The 18,220-nt window shown below is 42.7% G+C and overlaps 1 protein-coding gene across 1 annotated transcript in view; it reads right to left on the minus strand.

Annotated features, from left to right (window-relative positions):
- dnm3b (dynamin 3b) overlaps positions 1-9,350 on the minus strand; it is a gene marked incomplete at its 5' end in the record, with an annotated part of 40,662 nt that extends 31,312 nt beyond the window's left edge. Inside the window, 3 exons of the mRNA XM_080439779.1 lie at positions 2,943-3,092; positions 3,264-3,337; positions 9,190-9,350. Of these exons, the coding sequence (XP_080295905.1) occupies positions 2,943-3,092; positions 3,264-3,337; positions 9,190-9,350 (385 nt within the window). The remainder of the gene's footprint in view (positions 1-2,942; positions 3,093-3,263; positions 3,338-9,189) is intronic.
- Positions 9,351-18,220: the final 8,870 nt, after the last annotated feature.

Genomic DNA, 18,220 nt, shown 5'->3' on the forward strand with positions numbered 1-18,220 from the left:
CCTGTAAATAATATATTTCTCCCTAAAATAGCTCTATGGCGTCGGTACATCGATGATGTGCTCTGGATCTGGAAGGGCACCGTAGATGAGCTGCAAGCGTTCCTCCTGTATGTAAACTCCACCACTAGGTACTTAACTTTTACCTTGGAGTTTAACAATAATGAAATACATTTTCTAGACCTCACCATCTTTAAAAGTAGTGATGGTCTGTTTGATACCACTATCTACCGTAAACCACTCAGCAGGAATACTTTACTAAGAGCGAACAGCAATCACTCTGAACAACTCATTCGGAATATCCCTATTGGCCAATACCTGCGCCTTAGGCGTAACTGCAGCTCCACCATAGACTTTGAATCTAAAGCTACAGATCTTACTAACCGCTTCATAGAAAGAGGCTATAACCAAGTGGACCTAGGCGCAGCGTATAATAGAGCTCTACATACAGACAGAACGTCCCTACCCATAAAAAAGCCCAAACAGACACCCACTCGGCTCTGTTTCTCAACGCAATATTCTCCAGCGGCAGGGTTAATTAAGAATGCTTTCCTAAAACATTGGCACGTCCTTAAAAGTGATCCCAAACTTGCTAACATGTGTACTGATCCTCCTCTCTTCTCTTTCAGACGCTCCAGAAGCCTCAGAGACCGTCTTGTCCACTCGGACATGAAACCCCCCCCCCCCCACCTGGCTCCCTAATCCCCCACAGGGTTTTTATAAATGTGGCAATTGCGCCCAATGCTCTAATTCATCTAATACAAAAAAAATTACCCATCCACGTACTGGTAAAAAATACAAAATATCCTCATTTATAAACTGTAACTCAACCCATGTGGTCTATATGCTCAAATGTCCCTGTGGACTGGCATATATTGGTCAAACCAAGACACCACTTAAACTCCGTATAGGCGAGCACAAAACTGCTATTCGCACTAACAACCCAGAATACGCCATGGCCAGGCACTATAAATTAGCAAATCATGGCTCCCCAGCATCCCTGAAATTCTGGGGAATAGAAAAAAATTCAGCCTCACCACGGGGTGGTGACATAATTAACAAACTGCTTTGCAGAGAAGCACTGTGGATCCACAACCTTGACACTTTAGAACCCAATGGTCTAAATGAAGAACTGAGCCTTTCATGCTTTTTATAGACGGTCCCTGAGGCTTCCTGACATGTTTATGTGTGCTTTTTACTCTTGAGAGTGTTTCCCCATTTTTTTGTGTCTCAACAATTAAAAAAGTGTCATAAATTTGTCTCAAATATTTTTGCATTGGCCTAATATTGTTTGGCCCCTATCTGTACACTGTTTTAAACTTACCTTATCATGGCATTATATGGTTACACTATTTTGTATATTCTGTAATATGTTAAATGGTCCATATGCCCAGAGCTAACCCTAATCATCACTGATTGTCGCAACCTTGAGACTGTGACGTGTAGTACTAGGTAATTACCACTAAACAGAGGGCCATCCACCATTGGTTTATTGAGAGCACAGCCCATGCTCACCTCATATATATGCCTACCTAGATGCTGCCACCCATGACTCTGAGGAAGGTCGAAAGACCGAAACGTCAGTCAATCTTATTACTTGCACTGTAACAATAAAAGGCTTAAATCGTCCGTGTTGCTCCAGCGTTCATCTCTTATAGAATCAGTGTTAATTTCGTTGGCTAAAACTATGACGTCTACTGCCTTTTTTCACTGACGAAAACAAAATAAAAACAAAATAAAAACTAAGCTAAAATGTTAAGGAGGGACTAGGGGAGAAGAGATCCAGTAGAACTAAGGCAATTGGTTGTGTTCGGGTGTTACACTCTGAAAATAGCAGATCTATAAGCTCACAACGCGTCGCGCTTGGATTATAACACCTCATTGGTATTTCTGGCACACTATCACCTCCCACCCCCAGAAGCAGAGAAGGAGACTGTTGCCTTTAATGTCAGATTGTTAACTCAGATTGTTGTTGCATTTACTAAGAATGGAAGAATACATTTAAAGGCTCACTGATTGTTACAACCAAGTGATTATAATATAGTGGATTAAATATATACACTATATTATAGTATAGTATATTACAATATTACTAATAATGTCAGTTTTTAAGTGAAATGTTCTGCAAGGTGCTGTTATTTGACATTATATCAGTGGTTACACAGAAAGGAGAAAGGTCAGCCTGCTTTCTTCTTGCAGGGGAAAGCAGTGAACTTTAAAGGACACTGGCCATCTGCTTGGTCATGGGCTACATACTACTTGTCCTTCGTAGACATCAGACAAATTCAATTATTTCCCTTTATCTAGACAACCTATTCCTGGTTCTTTGGCAACGCTGACCTTGTTTTGAAAACATGCACTGCCATTTATTTGTTGACATAACCAGAACACAGTGACTCACAGCCTGCCATGGCCTACTTTGACGCAAACGATGAGCGTCGTGCATGGTACATGCGCAGAGCAAGTTCAGTACAGGAGACTCAGCGCAGTTGCTGCTGGCTGACCATTGGTCGGTCTCAGCTCCATGCTTCTATTCTGAACCAATCACATACTCACTTCATAATAGAGCACCCCATTTAAATGGGGGAGTTGCATTGCACATTCCTTGCTTGCTGTTTGCTGCTGCTTACCGCCGTCTGTTCTGCTGCTGCTTCCTACTACCGCTGTTGCTGCTTTTAAAACTGTCTGTTCACCCTCCACCACCCCAGCTACCACCTGTTGCTCTGGGTCTGCTTTTATGTACTATGGGGGGGATTCGAAGCCCCTATCGATAGGGGACATGTAGTGTGCTCCCTCAGAGTACGTAAAAGCTGATCCATTCATTGCCAAACCGAAATAAATGTAAATGTATACTGTAGCTCATTTTAAATTCATTAAAATATATTTGAATCCATTCATGAGTTGTCTTGACTGAACGTTCTTTAGTGATATCATATGATGCGTACCATGAGGGGAGTAGACGCGCAGGTTGATTGGGACGGGTGATATGCCTCTGTTGGCCCCTGTGATGCGGTCAGTCTCCGCCTCAATCTCCCCGCGGACCTCTTCAAAATCGGTAAATTTCTTCCCCTTGCAGTGCAGGAATTCAGCCCACTCTGTGGAAATGCAGCATGACAGTGATTACTGGTGTGTGGGAGAGAGAGAGACAGAGTGTAGGAGTAGAGTGTACATGACAGGAAAATAAGAGCAAACGCATCACGCATGTGTGTGTGTGTGCGTGCATGTGAGTGTGTGTGTGTGTGTGTCATGTGTGTGCGTGTGCTTACCTGCATTGGCACTGATAAGCTGCAGAACCAGGGGCCTACGGGTGACAATACCAGATCCGCGGGGCAGGAAGTCCCTGAGGAAAGACAGCCAAGGAAATCAGACAATGCTGAAACACACGTCCCGTTCAGAATAATCGATACAGAGCATGGGGGGCTTTATATGACATACAGCAGTGGTTCATAACCTTTTCAGGCCGCGACCCCCCGAAATAATCATATTTGAACTGGGGACCCCCCACCCTGTCAAGCACTTGGAATTGTTGGAGTTGAGGCATTACATTTAGTTTGACTCAGTTCCACAGGTACATATTGTGAAAAGAGACGATCTACAAGCTCACAACAACTCGCAATGCAAGTCGTTGTGAGCTATTATATCAACTATTTTTAATACATTTTTTGCCTCTTTCTTATATTATTTGAAACGTTTTTTTTTTTAGTTTGTTGATTACCTTTGATGCAGTAATGGTCTTTTTTCCTTTCATTTTTTTTCTATTTTTTTTTGTATTAGAAGTCCTTAAATTGTCACTTTACTATCATCGGGTGGGGGGGGGGGGGGTCCCGACGCACAGGTTGAGAACCACTGACATACAGCTACAGCACCAACACCCTTAGATTGGCTGACACAGGACATCTGTCCCTCAGACTCTTCCCTAAAACACCCCGGCTATAGCAAGCATCCAAGACTGACCTCCAAGCTGTGGAAACCCCTCCCCCCTCCTCCTCCAGTCAGGATTGCAGACTCACTCCTCGTTTTCCGCCGCAGTCTGAAACCTCACCTCTTCAGACTCCACCTCACCCCCCCTAGCACTCCTCCTTTCTTGTGTCGCCGTGACAGAATTAACCTGTTTTTTTTGATAGAGGCTATAATTGTACTATGCAGATGTATTTGGTTACTTGTTCACATTATGTTATGGGTTATTTAGATTAGACACTTTTTGCCTGACCACAAATGCTAATGCTAATAAAGAGTTGTTTAGGTCGCATGTTGTTTAGATAGATGCTAGGTTTGATGTTTACCTGGTATCCTAGTTACTTAGTCTCCTGAGCCAACTGCTGGTTCACACAATTTCCAAATTCCAAATGTCTATTTAACGGAAGCGCTGAGAATGAGACAGGAGAATGCCCTTAACTAAATAACTATTGTGGAATAGTTAGGCTGGCTTGACTCTGTTTACGTGACCGTTTACCCTGTCCTTTGTTGACGATAGGGTTCGTGACATTTAATCAGATTTTGCACTTGTAAGTCGCTCTGGGTAAGAGCGTCTGCTAAATGCCTAAATTGTAACTGTAAAATGGTAAATGATGCATTTATATAACGCCTTTATCCATATATTACAATGTGCATTACATTCACCCACACATCCACACACTGACCATGCAAGGCACCAACCTGCTAGGGAGCGGTTAAGGGTTTAGTGCCTTGCTCCCGGACACTTTGACATGAAGCCAGTATGAGGTTAAGGCCTTAAGCTCTATAATTTTTGGCGGGAATTTGAGAATAGCCAATCTACAAAGCTCACAACGCGTTGCATCGCGACATGTTGACCAATCTTCTGTTATGGGGTCCCTGGCACCAAATCTTTTCAGATGGGGCGGCCGCGGCCAAATACATATACATTTGAGGGTCCTTGACATGAAAATGTTTGGTGCATGCCCTGATCAGTGAGTCCCCCGGACTATTTACTAATGTCACGCCCCTTCTCTCTGTCTGCATTTCCGGTGTCTCCCTCCATCGCTGTAAAATAAAGTCTTAAAAATGTTAAACAACTAGGAGGAAGATCAACAACAGGTCAAAACGAGCATCATGATCTGTTTTGATATTTGATTTTGTATTTAAATGGGGTAGACTAAATAAGCTTTAGCTTCAGCCTGCACCTTTTCGGACCATTTTAATGTGCATTACTGATATGCACCGTACTACAGTATACTTGATTGTCTAAAAGGACCGAAATAAACAAACCTAACCGAGCATCTGCAATCCTGGTGGGTAAATAAGGCCAGACCGCACCAATGCAACTCCTTGCAACTGCCATTGGGGATAATGGTTGCAAGCAGTTGCAAGTCGTTGCATGTTGCAAGGAGTATTGCAAGGAGTTGCATTGGTGTGGACATGTTGCAACGCCTTGCAACATGCAACTACTTGCAACTACTTGCAACCATTATCCCCAAGTTGTAGTTGCAAGGAGTTGCATTGGTGTGGAGTGGCCTTAAAACTGTTTTGTTGCAAGGAGTTGCGACTAGTTGCATTGGTGAGGTCTGGCCATAAAGGAGCGATGTCATTTTAAAAACAGGTGACTTCACTAAAGTACCTATTGGAGATTCTGCACACGTATGTGCTTTCCTGTGTGTGTGTGTGTGTGTGTGTGTGTGTGTGTGTGTGTGTGTGTGTGTGTGTGTGTGTGTGTGTGTGTGTGTGTGTGTGTGTGTGTGTGTGTGTGTGTGTGTGTGTGTGTGTGTGTGTGTGTGTGTGTGTGTGTGTGTGTGTGTGTGTTCTCCTTGCCTCAAACCAAATAACCAGCGTTCGTTACACTATGCATGCGCTCAGTGTCCTACTTGACAACCGACACGTTCAAAAACACAAGACTAACAACATCACCACCCAAAACAAAACAAGAAGAGAGAGAGAGGTCTAATTAGAAAAGGCAAGCAGAGGCTCACTGGGACATACGGTACTCTTTGATTTACTCTAGATACATATCAATTGTGGTATTTTTAGTACACAAGTTGCGTTCGCATGTGCCATTATGTGTATTATGCACATGCACGTGCCACACACTTGCCAACTGTCGCAAGTTTGCTCAATCTCACGCGATGAGACTCGGGAGGAACCTGATTAACACGTATATCGATCGCTGGACTTTCCTCGAAGAGGGTTTAGTAAAAAAAAGAAAAAGAAAGATGAGTCCACATCTTGTCCACTCAGCAGTGTGGGAGCCAGCAGCTGTGGACAGATGGGTCATTACTCAGCATCACAGGTCTCAGGGGCAGTCCGGACCTGACTGATGCTGCTGACCAAAGTTGTCCAATTTGTCACAAAAAAATCAAATAAAACCACATTGCAGAATGTCGTTAAAATTTACACTTAAGCCCTACATACTTTAGCGTACAACGAATAGCAAGAATAGCCAATCTACAAGCAAATAGTGTTGTGAACATGTAGATCCCCATATGTTTGAAAATGATAAATGTTTGGGAAATATTAAAACAATTCTTGGCCTATTTGAGGCTAAACCTCAAGTTCTGAAGCGATGTTGAGCTTCTTTCCACTGATAGAGAATACGGTATAGACGGGAGTTACGAGCACACAGCGGGGGACGATTGAATTTAACAGCGAGAGCTCCCTTCAGGCTACGACATGAGTCATCTTCAAAGCATGTTAGAGAAAAATGAGCAATCATGGAACTGAACCACCATTTTTTTCGTATAGTGAGAGATTCTCGTAGGTGGGGGTGACTGGAAACACCGGTGGGCTTCCTTCTCTTCTGCTACAACGACTACATCCTAGTGTTTTCTAGACTTACAGGTTCCTTTTTACATTCTCTGTGTTACACAAACACAGAGGATATTACAGTGCAATAGTTTTGTTGCAACAGCTGCAGGCATAACGTGGTTGTGGGACCTCCATCTGTCATCAGTATGGTATCAGTTACAATATCAATATAAGTAAGACTATGCCTCAGTCATCAGTATGCATGTTATGAATTATTGAGGTAATACGGCAATTGCCCCACATTGTTTAGTTTTTCGGGTGAACAACATCATAGACTACTAGATCAACGCTTCCCAACCTATGAGTGGGAAGCCGTGAACGCTTTCAAGATTTTCAAGAGGGCCCTGATTCAGAAAAGGTTGGGAACCAGTGGCCTAGATGAATAAATAAATGATCATTGTTTCAACATATTTAGCAGTCGGGAGTTGCTGCTGATGAATAAATGTAGGATGAATGTGGTTGAGCGATACATGCTTCTTGACCCATTAAGAACTGAAGCCGATTCTACAAATGTCTTCTAAATCCTAACAGTTTTCTGAAAAAAACGTATGTTGCTATATCAGTGGTTCTCAAACTTTTTCATGTCAAGGATCCCCAAAATTGATATGTATTTGGCCGCCAACCCCCATCTCAAAAATATTCTGTTGGCTTTAAAAGAATACATATACTCAAAGATTTGCACAAATTGGGACCATTTTTCAAAAATAGCAGATCTAAAAGCTCGTAGCGCAGCACGAAGTGAAGCACTATGAGCTTGTATATTTGCTGTTGTTGAATAGCTCAATCTAAAATGACACGGATGCGTTCCCGGTTTTAATGGGTTAAAAATAAAAAAACGGCTGAAAAATGTGGTTCATTATGTCATGGAAGGAGTTCGCTTCATTTAAGATAAATAACAGGTATTAGATGCGAGGGTATTCAGAACAGAAACATTTAAATGTCATTTGAACTGATGCCTGGAGCTGTATAGGGGAAATGTAGGCAATAGACCATATTCACACGGCGGCCATGTTTCTATGAAGTCAATGAAAGTAGCCACCCCGGGTGGCGGCACTTTCAATGTTAAATTCCAATATGGCCGCCGTGTGAATATGGTCTATACATGTCCTGGGCTGCAAAAGAGCACACCCCGGAGTTCTGTCTGAATGGGCTGGAATCCCGGAAGAGCAGCGCTAACCCAAATACTGCCTCCCCTGCTGTACGTACAGTTGCTTGTTAAAAATAAAATGGTGACGTCCACTCTCTGCTGGTGGAAAAAAAAGGAAAGGAATGGGGCCATCAAGCTGAAACTGTGCACATCAACCATGCACACAGCAGCATACTGGGAACAGCAGTTACTTAAGGCCGGTGGTGGACAGTAACATGGTACATTTACTCAAATACTGCACTTAACGTAAAAAAGAAATGTCAGTGTCTGAGTGTTCGTATTTTTGGATACTTATGACTTTCACTACATACAAAGGTACATTATGAATTAACCAATAAAGCCCTGTTTCAAATATAGCAAAACTAGCAGATCTACAAGCTCTCAGCGTGTTGCATCGCGACACGCTGTGAGCTTGTAGATCTGCTATTTTCACTATTAATAATTGTTTTTGAAACTTTCTTGAAAATCGTATATATTTTTTGTAAAATATCTACATTTTAACACAGCTATAAATTGATATTAAAAAGTATTTTTTTAAAGCAAGTACTCCGGTACGTTAACTCGAGTACAGTTTGGCTGAGCAACGTTCACTTGTAATTGAATAATATATGACCAGGAGGAGCATACATTAACTTGAGTATTGAAGTTCTGTACTTTGTCCACCACTGCTAAAAAACTAGATGGTGTGTGCTCAGTGGTGTAAAGTAATTAAGTAAATTTACTCTCAAGTACTGTACTTAAGTACAATTCTGAGGTATGTTCTACTTTACTGGAGTATTTCCAATTATCAGTACGTTTACTTCTACTCCACTACATCTCAGAGGCAAATATTATACTTTTACTCCAATGCAATTATTTGAGAACTTTAGTTACTCGTTACTTTGTATATTTTGATTATTATTACAAAACATGCATTAACCACTTCAGCCATAGACTTTGGCTATTTGAAAATAGCAGACTTACAAGCTCACAAGGCGTCGCAGTGCGACGTGTTGTGAGCTTGTAGATCTGCTATTTTCTAATTATTTTATACATTTTGAAAACACGAAATGGCAGATTTCTGCATAACGAGTACTTTTACTTTTGGTACTTTAAGTACATTTTTATGACAATACTTTTGCACGAGTAAATTCCTAATACCAACACAGTGTGTGTTGTGTTGTGAACCCTAGACAGCCAAGAGATTGTCCCTATAGTCCCTACGTTAATCCGCAAGGTTAACGAGATAGGGGATTATCCTATTTCTGGTGGTCGTTGCTGCTAACGCCTGCATGGCTCGCCTCACCCACCTGCCAACAAAGTTCTCCAGCACGGAGCTCTTGCCAGCGCTCTGTCCGCCCACCACAGCGATCTGTGGCAGGTCCAGATTGCAGGCCTGACCGATGGAGCTGAAGGCATCCTGTAGCTTGTTGACCAAGGGGATCAGGTCCTCCATGCCACGGTTCCCCATGGTTGGCTTGTACAGATGGAGGAGCTGGAGATCAGAGAATTGAGGAGAGAGAGAGAGAGAGAGAGAGAGAGAGAGAGAGAGAGAGAGAGAGAGAGAGAGAGAGGGGGGGGAGAGAGAGAGGGGGGGTGTGGTGGGTGCTGCTGCTGCTATATATCACTCCAGGTTGCTGCTGCTACCGTGGTGCTTGTTGATAAGTCATCTAGTCGAGCATCATCGCCCCGAGCCAAGCAAGGGTCGAATGGACTATAGGAAGGAGAGAGAGACACAGAGGAGAGGACAGAGAGAGAGAGCAGAGAGAGAGAGAGAGAGAGAGAGAGATGAAATAAAATAAAATGACAGGGGCAGGCAGACTATTGCGCAGTTGCTTGCCACGCACGCACGCACACGCATACGCACGCACGCACGCACACACACACACACACACACACACACACACACACACACACACACACACACACACACACACACACACACACACACACACACACACACACACACACACACACACACTATTTTCAAGGGCATCTAGTCAGTGGAGCACCATAGGCGCTCCGCTCCATAATCACATTTACACTACACTGTGCAATGAATCCTCGAAGCTCTGCAGAGGGAACGTCACGCAAGCTACAGTAAATAAATAAAAAAATGCGTCGCGTTTATTGTGTTTCTACAAACGTCAAACTGTGTGAAAACATACGCGCCGCATAGAAATATAAAATAACATCTATAACAACCTCCTGTATTTGAGCAGAACGGTTGTCATTGCCACCTTACCCGGCTTTAAGATTCCCCTTGGCGTTTTCAATGTCGCTGTCCACAGTGTCCAGTGCTGAAAGACGTCCAGATCAGTGACAACCAACCCCCCCTGCGTAATAATTATAACATACAGCACCTGCTCGTCAAACGCTGCATCGGATTTGATTGGAATGAATGTCCTGTGCACTAATATTAATAACCGCTATGCTTCGTTATGCTCGGCTAGAACCTCAGCACGTTCTCATCCAGACCCCATCATAATTCGCCGTGGATTAATCATATTTCTTTTCCTTTTTTTTCCTTTTACGTAGTCACGATAATTGCGAAGCTCGGCTGCGCCTCGAAGCTGCGCCTCCTTCGTCGCCAGATTGACGCGGCGGAGGACCAATGAGAGCCGCGGAGCCGCGGGCGACTCGGACAGGACGCGGCACGGTATTGGCTTAGCCCTGATCCATGGCTGTCATATCACGACAGTCATGGATGAACTTCAACCTGGTGTTTGCACTTTCTCCATTTACAGCCCGTACATCTACATAAACGTTCAAATTTCAAATATAAAGTGTAAACCCCATGGCCACGGATGTTAAAATTATGTACGGGTCTTCAAAAGTACCCATATGTTTTTTATTGTTCAATAAAAAGCATTTTAATCCGATTGGTGGCCATTTTCTTCGTATTTTCACCGCTTCCAACTACGCGACCCTATCAGTTGGGAGGTGTATTGCACTCTGATACATTATAACTCTATGAGAAAATGGCTATCGATCGGATTAAAATGCCTTTTATTGAACAATACGGAAGATACGGGTACTTCTAAGAGCCCGTACGTAATTTTAACATCCGTAACCAAGGGATTAAACACTTTATATTTGAAATCTGAACAATTATGTAGATGTACGGGCCATAAAGAAAGAAAGTGAAAACACCAGGTTGAAGTTCATCCATGACGGTCGTGATGGACGACCGTCGTGCATCCATGCACGGTATTGGCTGAACGCACGCAGGTTAGGGCACAACAAGCCCGCCCCCTGTTTACATCATGGCTTTACATCCGTGCCATTCCGTGTCATTTATGTCGTGAGCCTGCGACACACTGCAACGATGATGCGCTCTTGTACATAATAATGATTTTACCCCGCAGTTAACGCACAAGACATAAGCTGTCATAAATGTTATGTTATATATAGGCCTAATTCCCGCATCAAAGTTGGGGGAAACGGTGCGCACGGTATTTATGTTTACATGCTTTTCTATTTCTGCATAACAAAATTAAAACATGATAACGAGCCCCGCTGATGGGAGTTTTCATATAATATTACGTGACATTTCTGATGATGTTTGGTCACTGCCTGCTGTAATGCTGTCATGCGAAAAGAAGGACACTGTCACGTCGTTCTATTTTAATCTCACACCAGCCAACATCTGTGGCACGTAGCAAAACATTACATCTCCTCCACTGGCTGTTGAACAATGGCTTATTAATTTTACATGTCGTTGACAGGTCTATGGGGAGGTATTTGATTTGCTCCACAGGCAGTGGCTCCTTAACAGGGTAAACTAAGCACTGTGCAGCCTGCCACGTCCACTATTTAAATAACAGTTGTGGGTCAGAATAAAATCCATCCCTTTAGGCTATTTATATTTTATCCTTCACATAACGGTCAGGCCGACTGGTTATTATCCACATATCACGATGCAGTACATCACAAATGTCATTAGGTGGCAGTAGCGATCTAGATTAGTAACAACTGGGTTCTGTTCAACAAATACAAGACAGGTGGGCACTATATAGGGACATCTGGGCACCATATTTTTGGGATGACTGGGCACCTGGATGAGTGGGCACTTGGATAAGTGGGCACTAGGACATCTGGGCACCAAAAACCATCTGGGCACTAGGGACATGTGGGCACCTGGACGAGTGGGCACTTAGGGGTGGAAATAACTGGACACCTGGACTGGGCACCTGGAGAGGTGGACACCGAGATAACTGGGCACTAGGGCGAGTGGGCACTAGGGACATGTGGGCACCTGGACGAGTGGGCACTTAGGGGTGGAGATAACTGGGCACCTTGACGAGTGGGCACCTGAATTAGGATTCGTGCACACGTGTTTTTTAACTTGACATAGTATGGTGCTTTGTTGCTTGTATTATTATATTTGTGAGGGCCAATTTAATGTCCCCACAAGTATAGTAGAATTTGAGAAATAGACATTCCAGGAGGACCATTTTCCTGGTCCTCACAAGGACACAATTTTTAGAGTTAGAAGTACTCACATGCATGTTTTACTTATATTAAGTAAAAGTATCAATACTGCAATGTAGATACTCAAATGGCCAAAATATATAGGACTGAAGTGATGCTTTGTAATAATAATCTAAATCTACAAAGTAACTAGTAACTAAACATTTCATATAATTGTAGTGGACTAAAAGTACAATAGTTTCCTCTGAGATGCAGTGGGGTAAAGTAAAAGTATTACATTTTTTAAATACTGAAGAAAGTAAAAAATACCTCAAAATTGTGCTTAAGTACAGTACTTGAGTACATGTACTTATAGTTACTTTACACCCTGATATTCTGTGCATTCCAATAACGATGTCAATGGACAGCTTGGACCAGCGGTTCTCAAACTTTTTCATGTCAAGGACCCCCAAATTGATATGTATTTGGCCGCGGACACCATCTAAAAAGGTTTCGTGCCAGGGACCCCCAGAAGAGAAGATTTATGTACAAACAAAAAAACTAAAGAAACTTTCAAGAATTGCAGATGTACAGATTTATAACGTCACAACAGAACAATACAATTGGCTCTGCTCCTTTTGACTGAGAAAAGCTGTTAAACTCCCCTGAATTTCACACACACACACACACGCACGCACGCACGCACGCACGCACGCACGCACGCACGCACGCACGCACGCACGCACGCACGCACGCACGCACGCACGCGCGCACGCACGCGCACACACACACACACACACACACACACACACACACACACACACACACACACACACACACACACTGTATGTAGGCTATATTGTTGCATGACACTGAATCAACCTTGAATTGGGTTCTTAAACGTACAAAGTCAGAGAACTATAAATACTATCTTTTACTTAAGTAAAAGATTTGAGTACTTTTTTCACCACTGGTGACAAACAAACAGTGCACAGTGGTGGTTATGTCGACATAAGATGTGGTGAAACGGGCCACGGGAGGTACGTGTCAAAGATCCTGTTTCCTGGGATATCTGGGGCAGTGACAGGGTTCATTTTCGGGTCAGTGTTTTAAAGCCCAGGGGAGTGGGCCTGTTTTTAGATAGGACCAGGCAGGGTCACTCCAGACCCTGGCTGAATGTCTACTACAGCTTTTCCTAAAACTATCATGGTATCTTGATTTATGACTCCCTCAAGTATAAGCCACATGTGCTGTACGTGGTGAAAAAGCTGAGGCTAAAACTGGGTGTTTATTTTCGAAGTAAATAGTTCAAACTTTTAACCTGGTGTACCTATTTTGGGCATGTCATTATAGGCGGAAATTGTCAATAAAAAAAAAGTGAAAAGTGTCATTTTTCAAAATTCCAGGTAGTCCGGCTTCACGTGACTGACAATGGAATGCGGATGTGCGTTCTCACTCCCGTAATAGGTTGATGCGCGCCATCGGAAGCGAACCCCGTGACGCACGTCCCAGCGAGTTGCTAGCCGAGCGTGTGCCCCTGCCGAGAGGTGTGATGTCCTCTCCTGCTAACTAAGCACCGTTCAAGTTGCATATCCGATAGGCTTGTCCTCGCAAATCATGTCCTCCTCGTCAACATGCAACACGACAGAAAAGCCTGTTGTGTTAAACCAAACGTATTGGTCAGATCAGATGTCACCCAACTCATCACTGTGGTATGCTAATTTCACCCAGTAAAACTGTCAACATCGGCGTGCTTCACATATTAAGGCTACGTATTTATTATACCTGGGCCTTGTCTGAAGTAGACAAGCTACTGGCCCTTCCCCCATGCTTTTTTATACACAACCCCAAAACATTGTCCTCACATGCCCTACAACACAGACAGAAAGACGGGGAAGGTATAGGGCATGCCTCCTCAAGGTTGTGCTCTACTGAGTGCACCTTTCTAGTGTTCTTATACAGTAGGTTGGGCGGCTTGGGCCTAAGATGTGTGTATCCTCTGTGTACTGAGACATGGCTGTTCATGTGCACTGTTTGATTGCGAGCTGTTTTGAACATCTCCCATAAGGACACTCTTGATTAGATTAGATTAGATTAGACTTTATTGTCCCGGAGGGATATTCGGTTTCACAACCCGTTCAATGTGGAATACATAAAGTAGTATACAAGTACAACACAATATACAGTGAAGACAGTACATAGAATCTCCACAATACACCCACATTTCCTAAAACACAACATGTCAGCGATTGTTTTTGTTGGGCATGGTCAGAATATTGAAAAAGCATGGGGAACAGTACAACAGGATGGGTTGAATTATGCTTTTGTAGACTAACAACAAGAGGTGGGGGGGCAACAGACAGACAGTCCGATGTGACGTTGTAGATTCAAACCCAGGTCTCCTGTAGGGGAAACAAAAAATCTACCACTCAGCCAAAGGAGAATCCATTTTATCTGAGGGAGATAGTATTGGGATTATGGGCTTTAGGCACATATGCTACCTCAGCACCATTGACTTAATGGCCACACCACAGCACATGGTACAAGCACACAGTTCTTGCTACAGTCCTGTCTTTTGAGACACTTAGGCTATTTACCTAATATAATATTTAGCCATAATAATATATAATATTTTATCTATGTGACTGTTTGTGTACAGTATATGTAACAGCTGTGTGCATGCCGTCCATTACGTTGGCATGTGTGTGTGTGTGTGTGTGTGTGTGTGTGTGTGTGTGTGTGTGTGTGTGTGTGTGTGTGTGTGTGTGTGTGTGTGTGTGTGTGTGTTTATTTTGGAAGAGAGAGAAATGCTTATGTGCAGTCGGCTCAGGGAGGTGTTGGCCAGAGAGCATAAATAATAATGATAGAGTCGGCACACTGTTGTTGTGTTTAAATGTAAAAAATCTGATGTCTGCGATGAACACTGGCAGTTATAACAACAGTGTGTGCACTCTATTATTATTTTTATGCTTATATTCAGCGTGTCCTGAACCTGATCATCAGAGTGGATGTGTGCATGCTCTACGTTCCTTATTTATGGCCCAGAGAGCAGCCGTGGGAAAGGTACTAAGGTAGACCTTTATTGATCCCGTAGGGGAAGTTCGGTTTCAACTTCACCCAGCTGATGGCTGCTCAGATGTTTGACTCTATCCAGGCAATCCCTTACTTATTAGGTGAGAAAGCCAAATGTTCAAGGTTGGCAGCAAAATATGTAGCAGGCAATGTAGCAGCCTGCCACAAAATGAAGGACAATGGGTGAACACTATAAGTCTACTACAGTTACTAGACTAATGTAATTTTGCTTATGTTTTTCCTTGTCTTGTTTGTATTATTTGTTCTGATTCTGAATATGTATTATTATTTTGTATCATACTTTATGTCATGAATGCTTTGGCAATATAAGAATGCTTGTCATGCGAATAAAGCATATTTGAATTGAATTGATCATGGTGAGCGCATGGGGGAGAGCAGTTTAATAGTGATTATAAGTGTCTTGCAGACATTATGACAATTAGACTGTGGCCGGTGACCTCCCTATTCCCAGGCGGCCTCTCTAACCACTCAGCTACTGCGGGAGAAGAGGTATCCACTAGGCCTATACATCCCATTCCCCATACAATAATCCATCATCATCGTGAGTTTCCTGTCAACCATGCTCCACTGCAGCACCGTGTTTTGACAGAGAACTAAGATGTCTGCTGGGCTCATCACAGCTCACAAACTGTAAAATCCTCCCATTTGGTTCCATTCGCACACTCTCAGAATTAAATGAACTCTGAGGATATTCCTGTGCAGAAAAGGCTGTAAATCTGTCCTATACTTTAGGAACCAAGACAGAAGACCTTGTTGTTGTGATTACTGTAGAACATCGTCGCCTTGCTAAACTAATGGCCTATGTCCTTTTTTAAAGTTTTTCAGGAAAAATAAAAAACTGATCCAAAACAAAACTACATGATATTTCTTAATCATTTCACCCAAAATGTTTATAACAAATTATGACTATTTAAATAGAAATAACACTATCTCTCAGTTATGTAACATAATAGATTTAAATAGGTTTAAATAGGATTAAATCTGACTTAGGCCAAAACAAAAATAAAAAATGGCCTAAATCAGTAAATAATTTGGTCACAAAATCACAAAACCATGTGACTTAGGCCCAAAAAATGCCTATTTTGGCCTAAGTCACACTAGGGAGTTAGGCCATTATACTAAAAGGGGAGTGAACAGCATGATCCTTTTCAATTAGGAGATGGGCGATTTTACCAGAGGTGGCCACTGGCCAGTGTCACGAGGAGCTGACTTAGGCAAAAATATAATTTTCCTCAAAAAATGACTTTGTCCATTAGTTTAGCAAGGTGACGACATTACTATGTGACTTTTGGCATTCTATACAAAACAAATATTTTGTGCGCAGCATAACAAAACAGATGCTGTTATTGATTCAAAACAGGCTTTGAATTAAACTGGCTTTCCCATGTTAAATGGGAATGCACTTGACCACAACGCTGCCACTATAATTTCGTCCCTCAAATGAGATTTAAACCAAGGCACGGAGGAAAGATCTGCTGTGGTACTGTGCTGCCTGCTGTCATCTCAAGGTGAAATACCGATTGATTCAATTGCATTCTTTATTTTATGAATACCCTGATGACTCCATCCAAATGTTCCGTAGGCCCCAGGTCTACTAGGAGGGGAAAACAGCTCTGATTCCCTCGCTTCTTTCCCCATCTTTGTCTCTGGCTTGATGGCAAAGGCTCTAATTCTTGGCCAGAGTCAAGGCACCCTGTCGTTAAACTGTCATCAATGGGAAAAACAGTTGCCCCATTGCATAACATGCCCCTTAAAAGTGTTCACTTACATACTGGACACCCAAATCACACATACTAGACATAAACTCACCGTGCTGCTGGAATTATGGTGTGTGTCTGAAATAATGGTGGTAACAAAGGAATTTATTGAAACTTTTAACTGTACAGCATTACAATCACTGGAATTTCATAAATGTACACGTAAGAGACAAAAAAAAAACACCTTGGGCAACAACGCTTTGTGAGAGTATACTGGAATTACAATGAGCAGGAATGCCATAATTCTTACCCTGTGTATTTACATGACGTAATGACAGAAAAACGCAGAGAAGCAGACATAGAATGATGAGCAGCTATAGGTTACAAGAGGGATATGGCTGCTTTTTATATAGACATAAGCCAGATTTAAGTAAGCTTTGAAATATCTATATAAATCAAGATTTAAACCTACAATGCTCTCTAATGATCTGTTATTGTGTCATCAAAAAGAAAAAACTCATCAAAATTCAATATTCTCATTGTGGCTTTCAAAGCCATTACAGCATTTTTGTCTTAGTTATGACAGTAACATGTCTGCAGCGAAAATAAGTATTGGGCGTGTGTGTGTGTGTGTGTGTGTGTGTGTGTGTGTGTGTGTGTGTGTGTGTGTGTGTGTGTGTGTGTGTGCGTGCGTGTGTGTGTGGACACTCTGGTGCCATGCCAACGTGTCGGCTTCTCTAATGAGAGCCTGTGGCATGAAACACCTGCACGGGGGCTGTCAAATACCAAACAACAGAGTATTGTGAGACAGCGGTTGTGCGCATAGCGTGTGATCTGCCGTGATTACTAACTGTGGCAGACAGTGGGCCGTGTTTAACGATTAGCTACCCCAGCGAAAACATCCCATCCCCACCTCCTGGCTGCAGGCACCAATTAATGAGCACTCAAACAAACACCATCCGTCTCGCAATCCAGACACACTTTTACACGTTGTAAAAACTCATTATCCTTTTAATCTGTCACTTCTTCACTCCCATTCCCAGTGTGGTGGAAAGTAGCTGAGTGCATGTACTCAAGTACTGTACTTTTTACTCCACTACAATTATTTGCAAACTTCAGTTTAGTTCTTCCATTCCTG

Source organism: Gymnoscopelus braueri (assembly GCF_963280865.1).
Source record: "Gymnoscopelus braueri genome assembly, chromosome: 10".
Taxonomy (NCBI): domain Eukaryota; kingdom Metazoa; phylum Chordata; class Actinopteri; order Myctophiformes; family Myctophidae; genus Gymnoscopelus; species Gymnoscopelus braueri.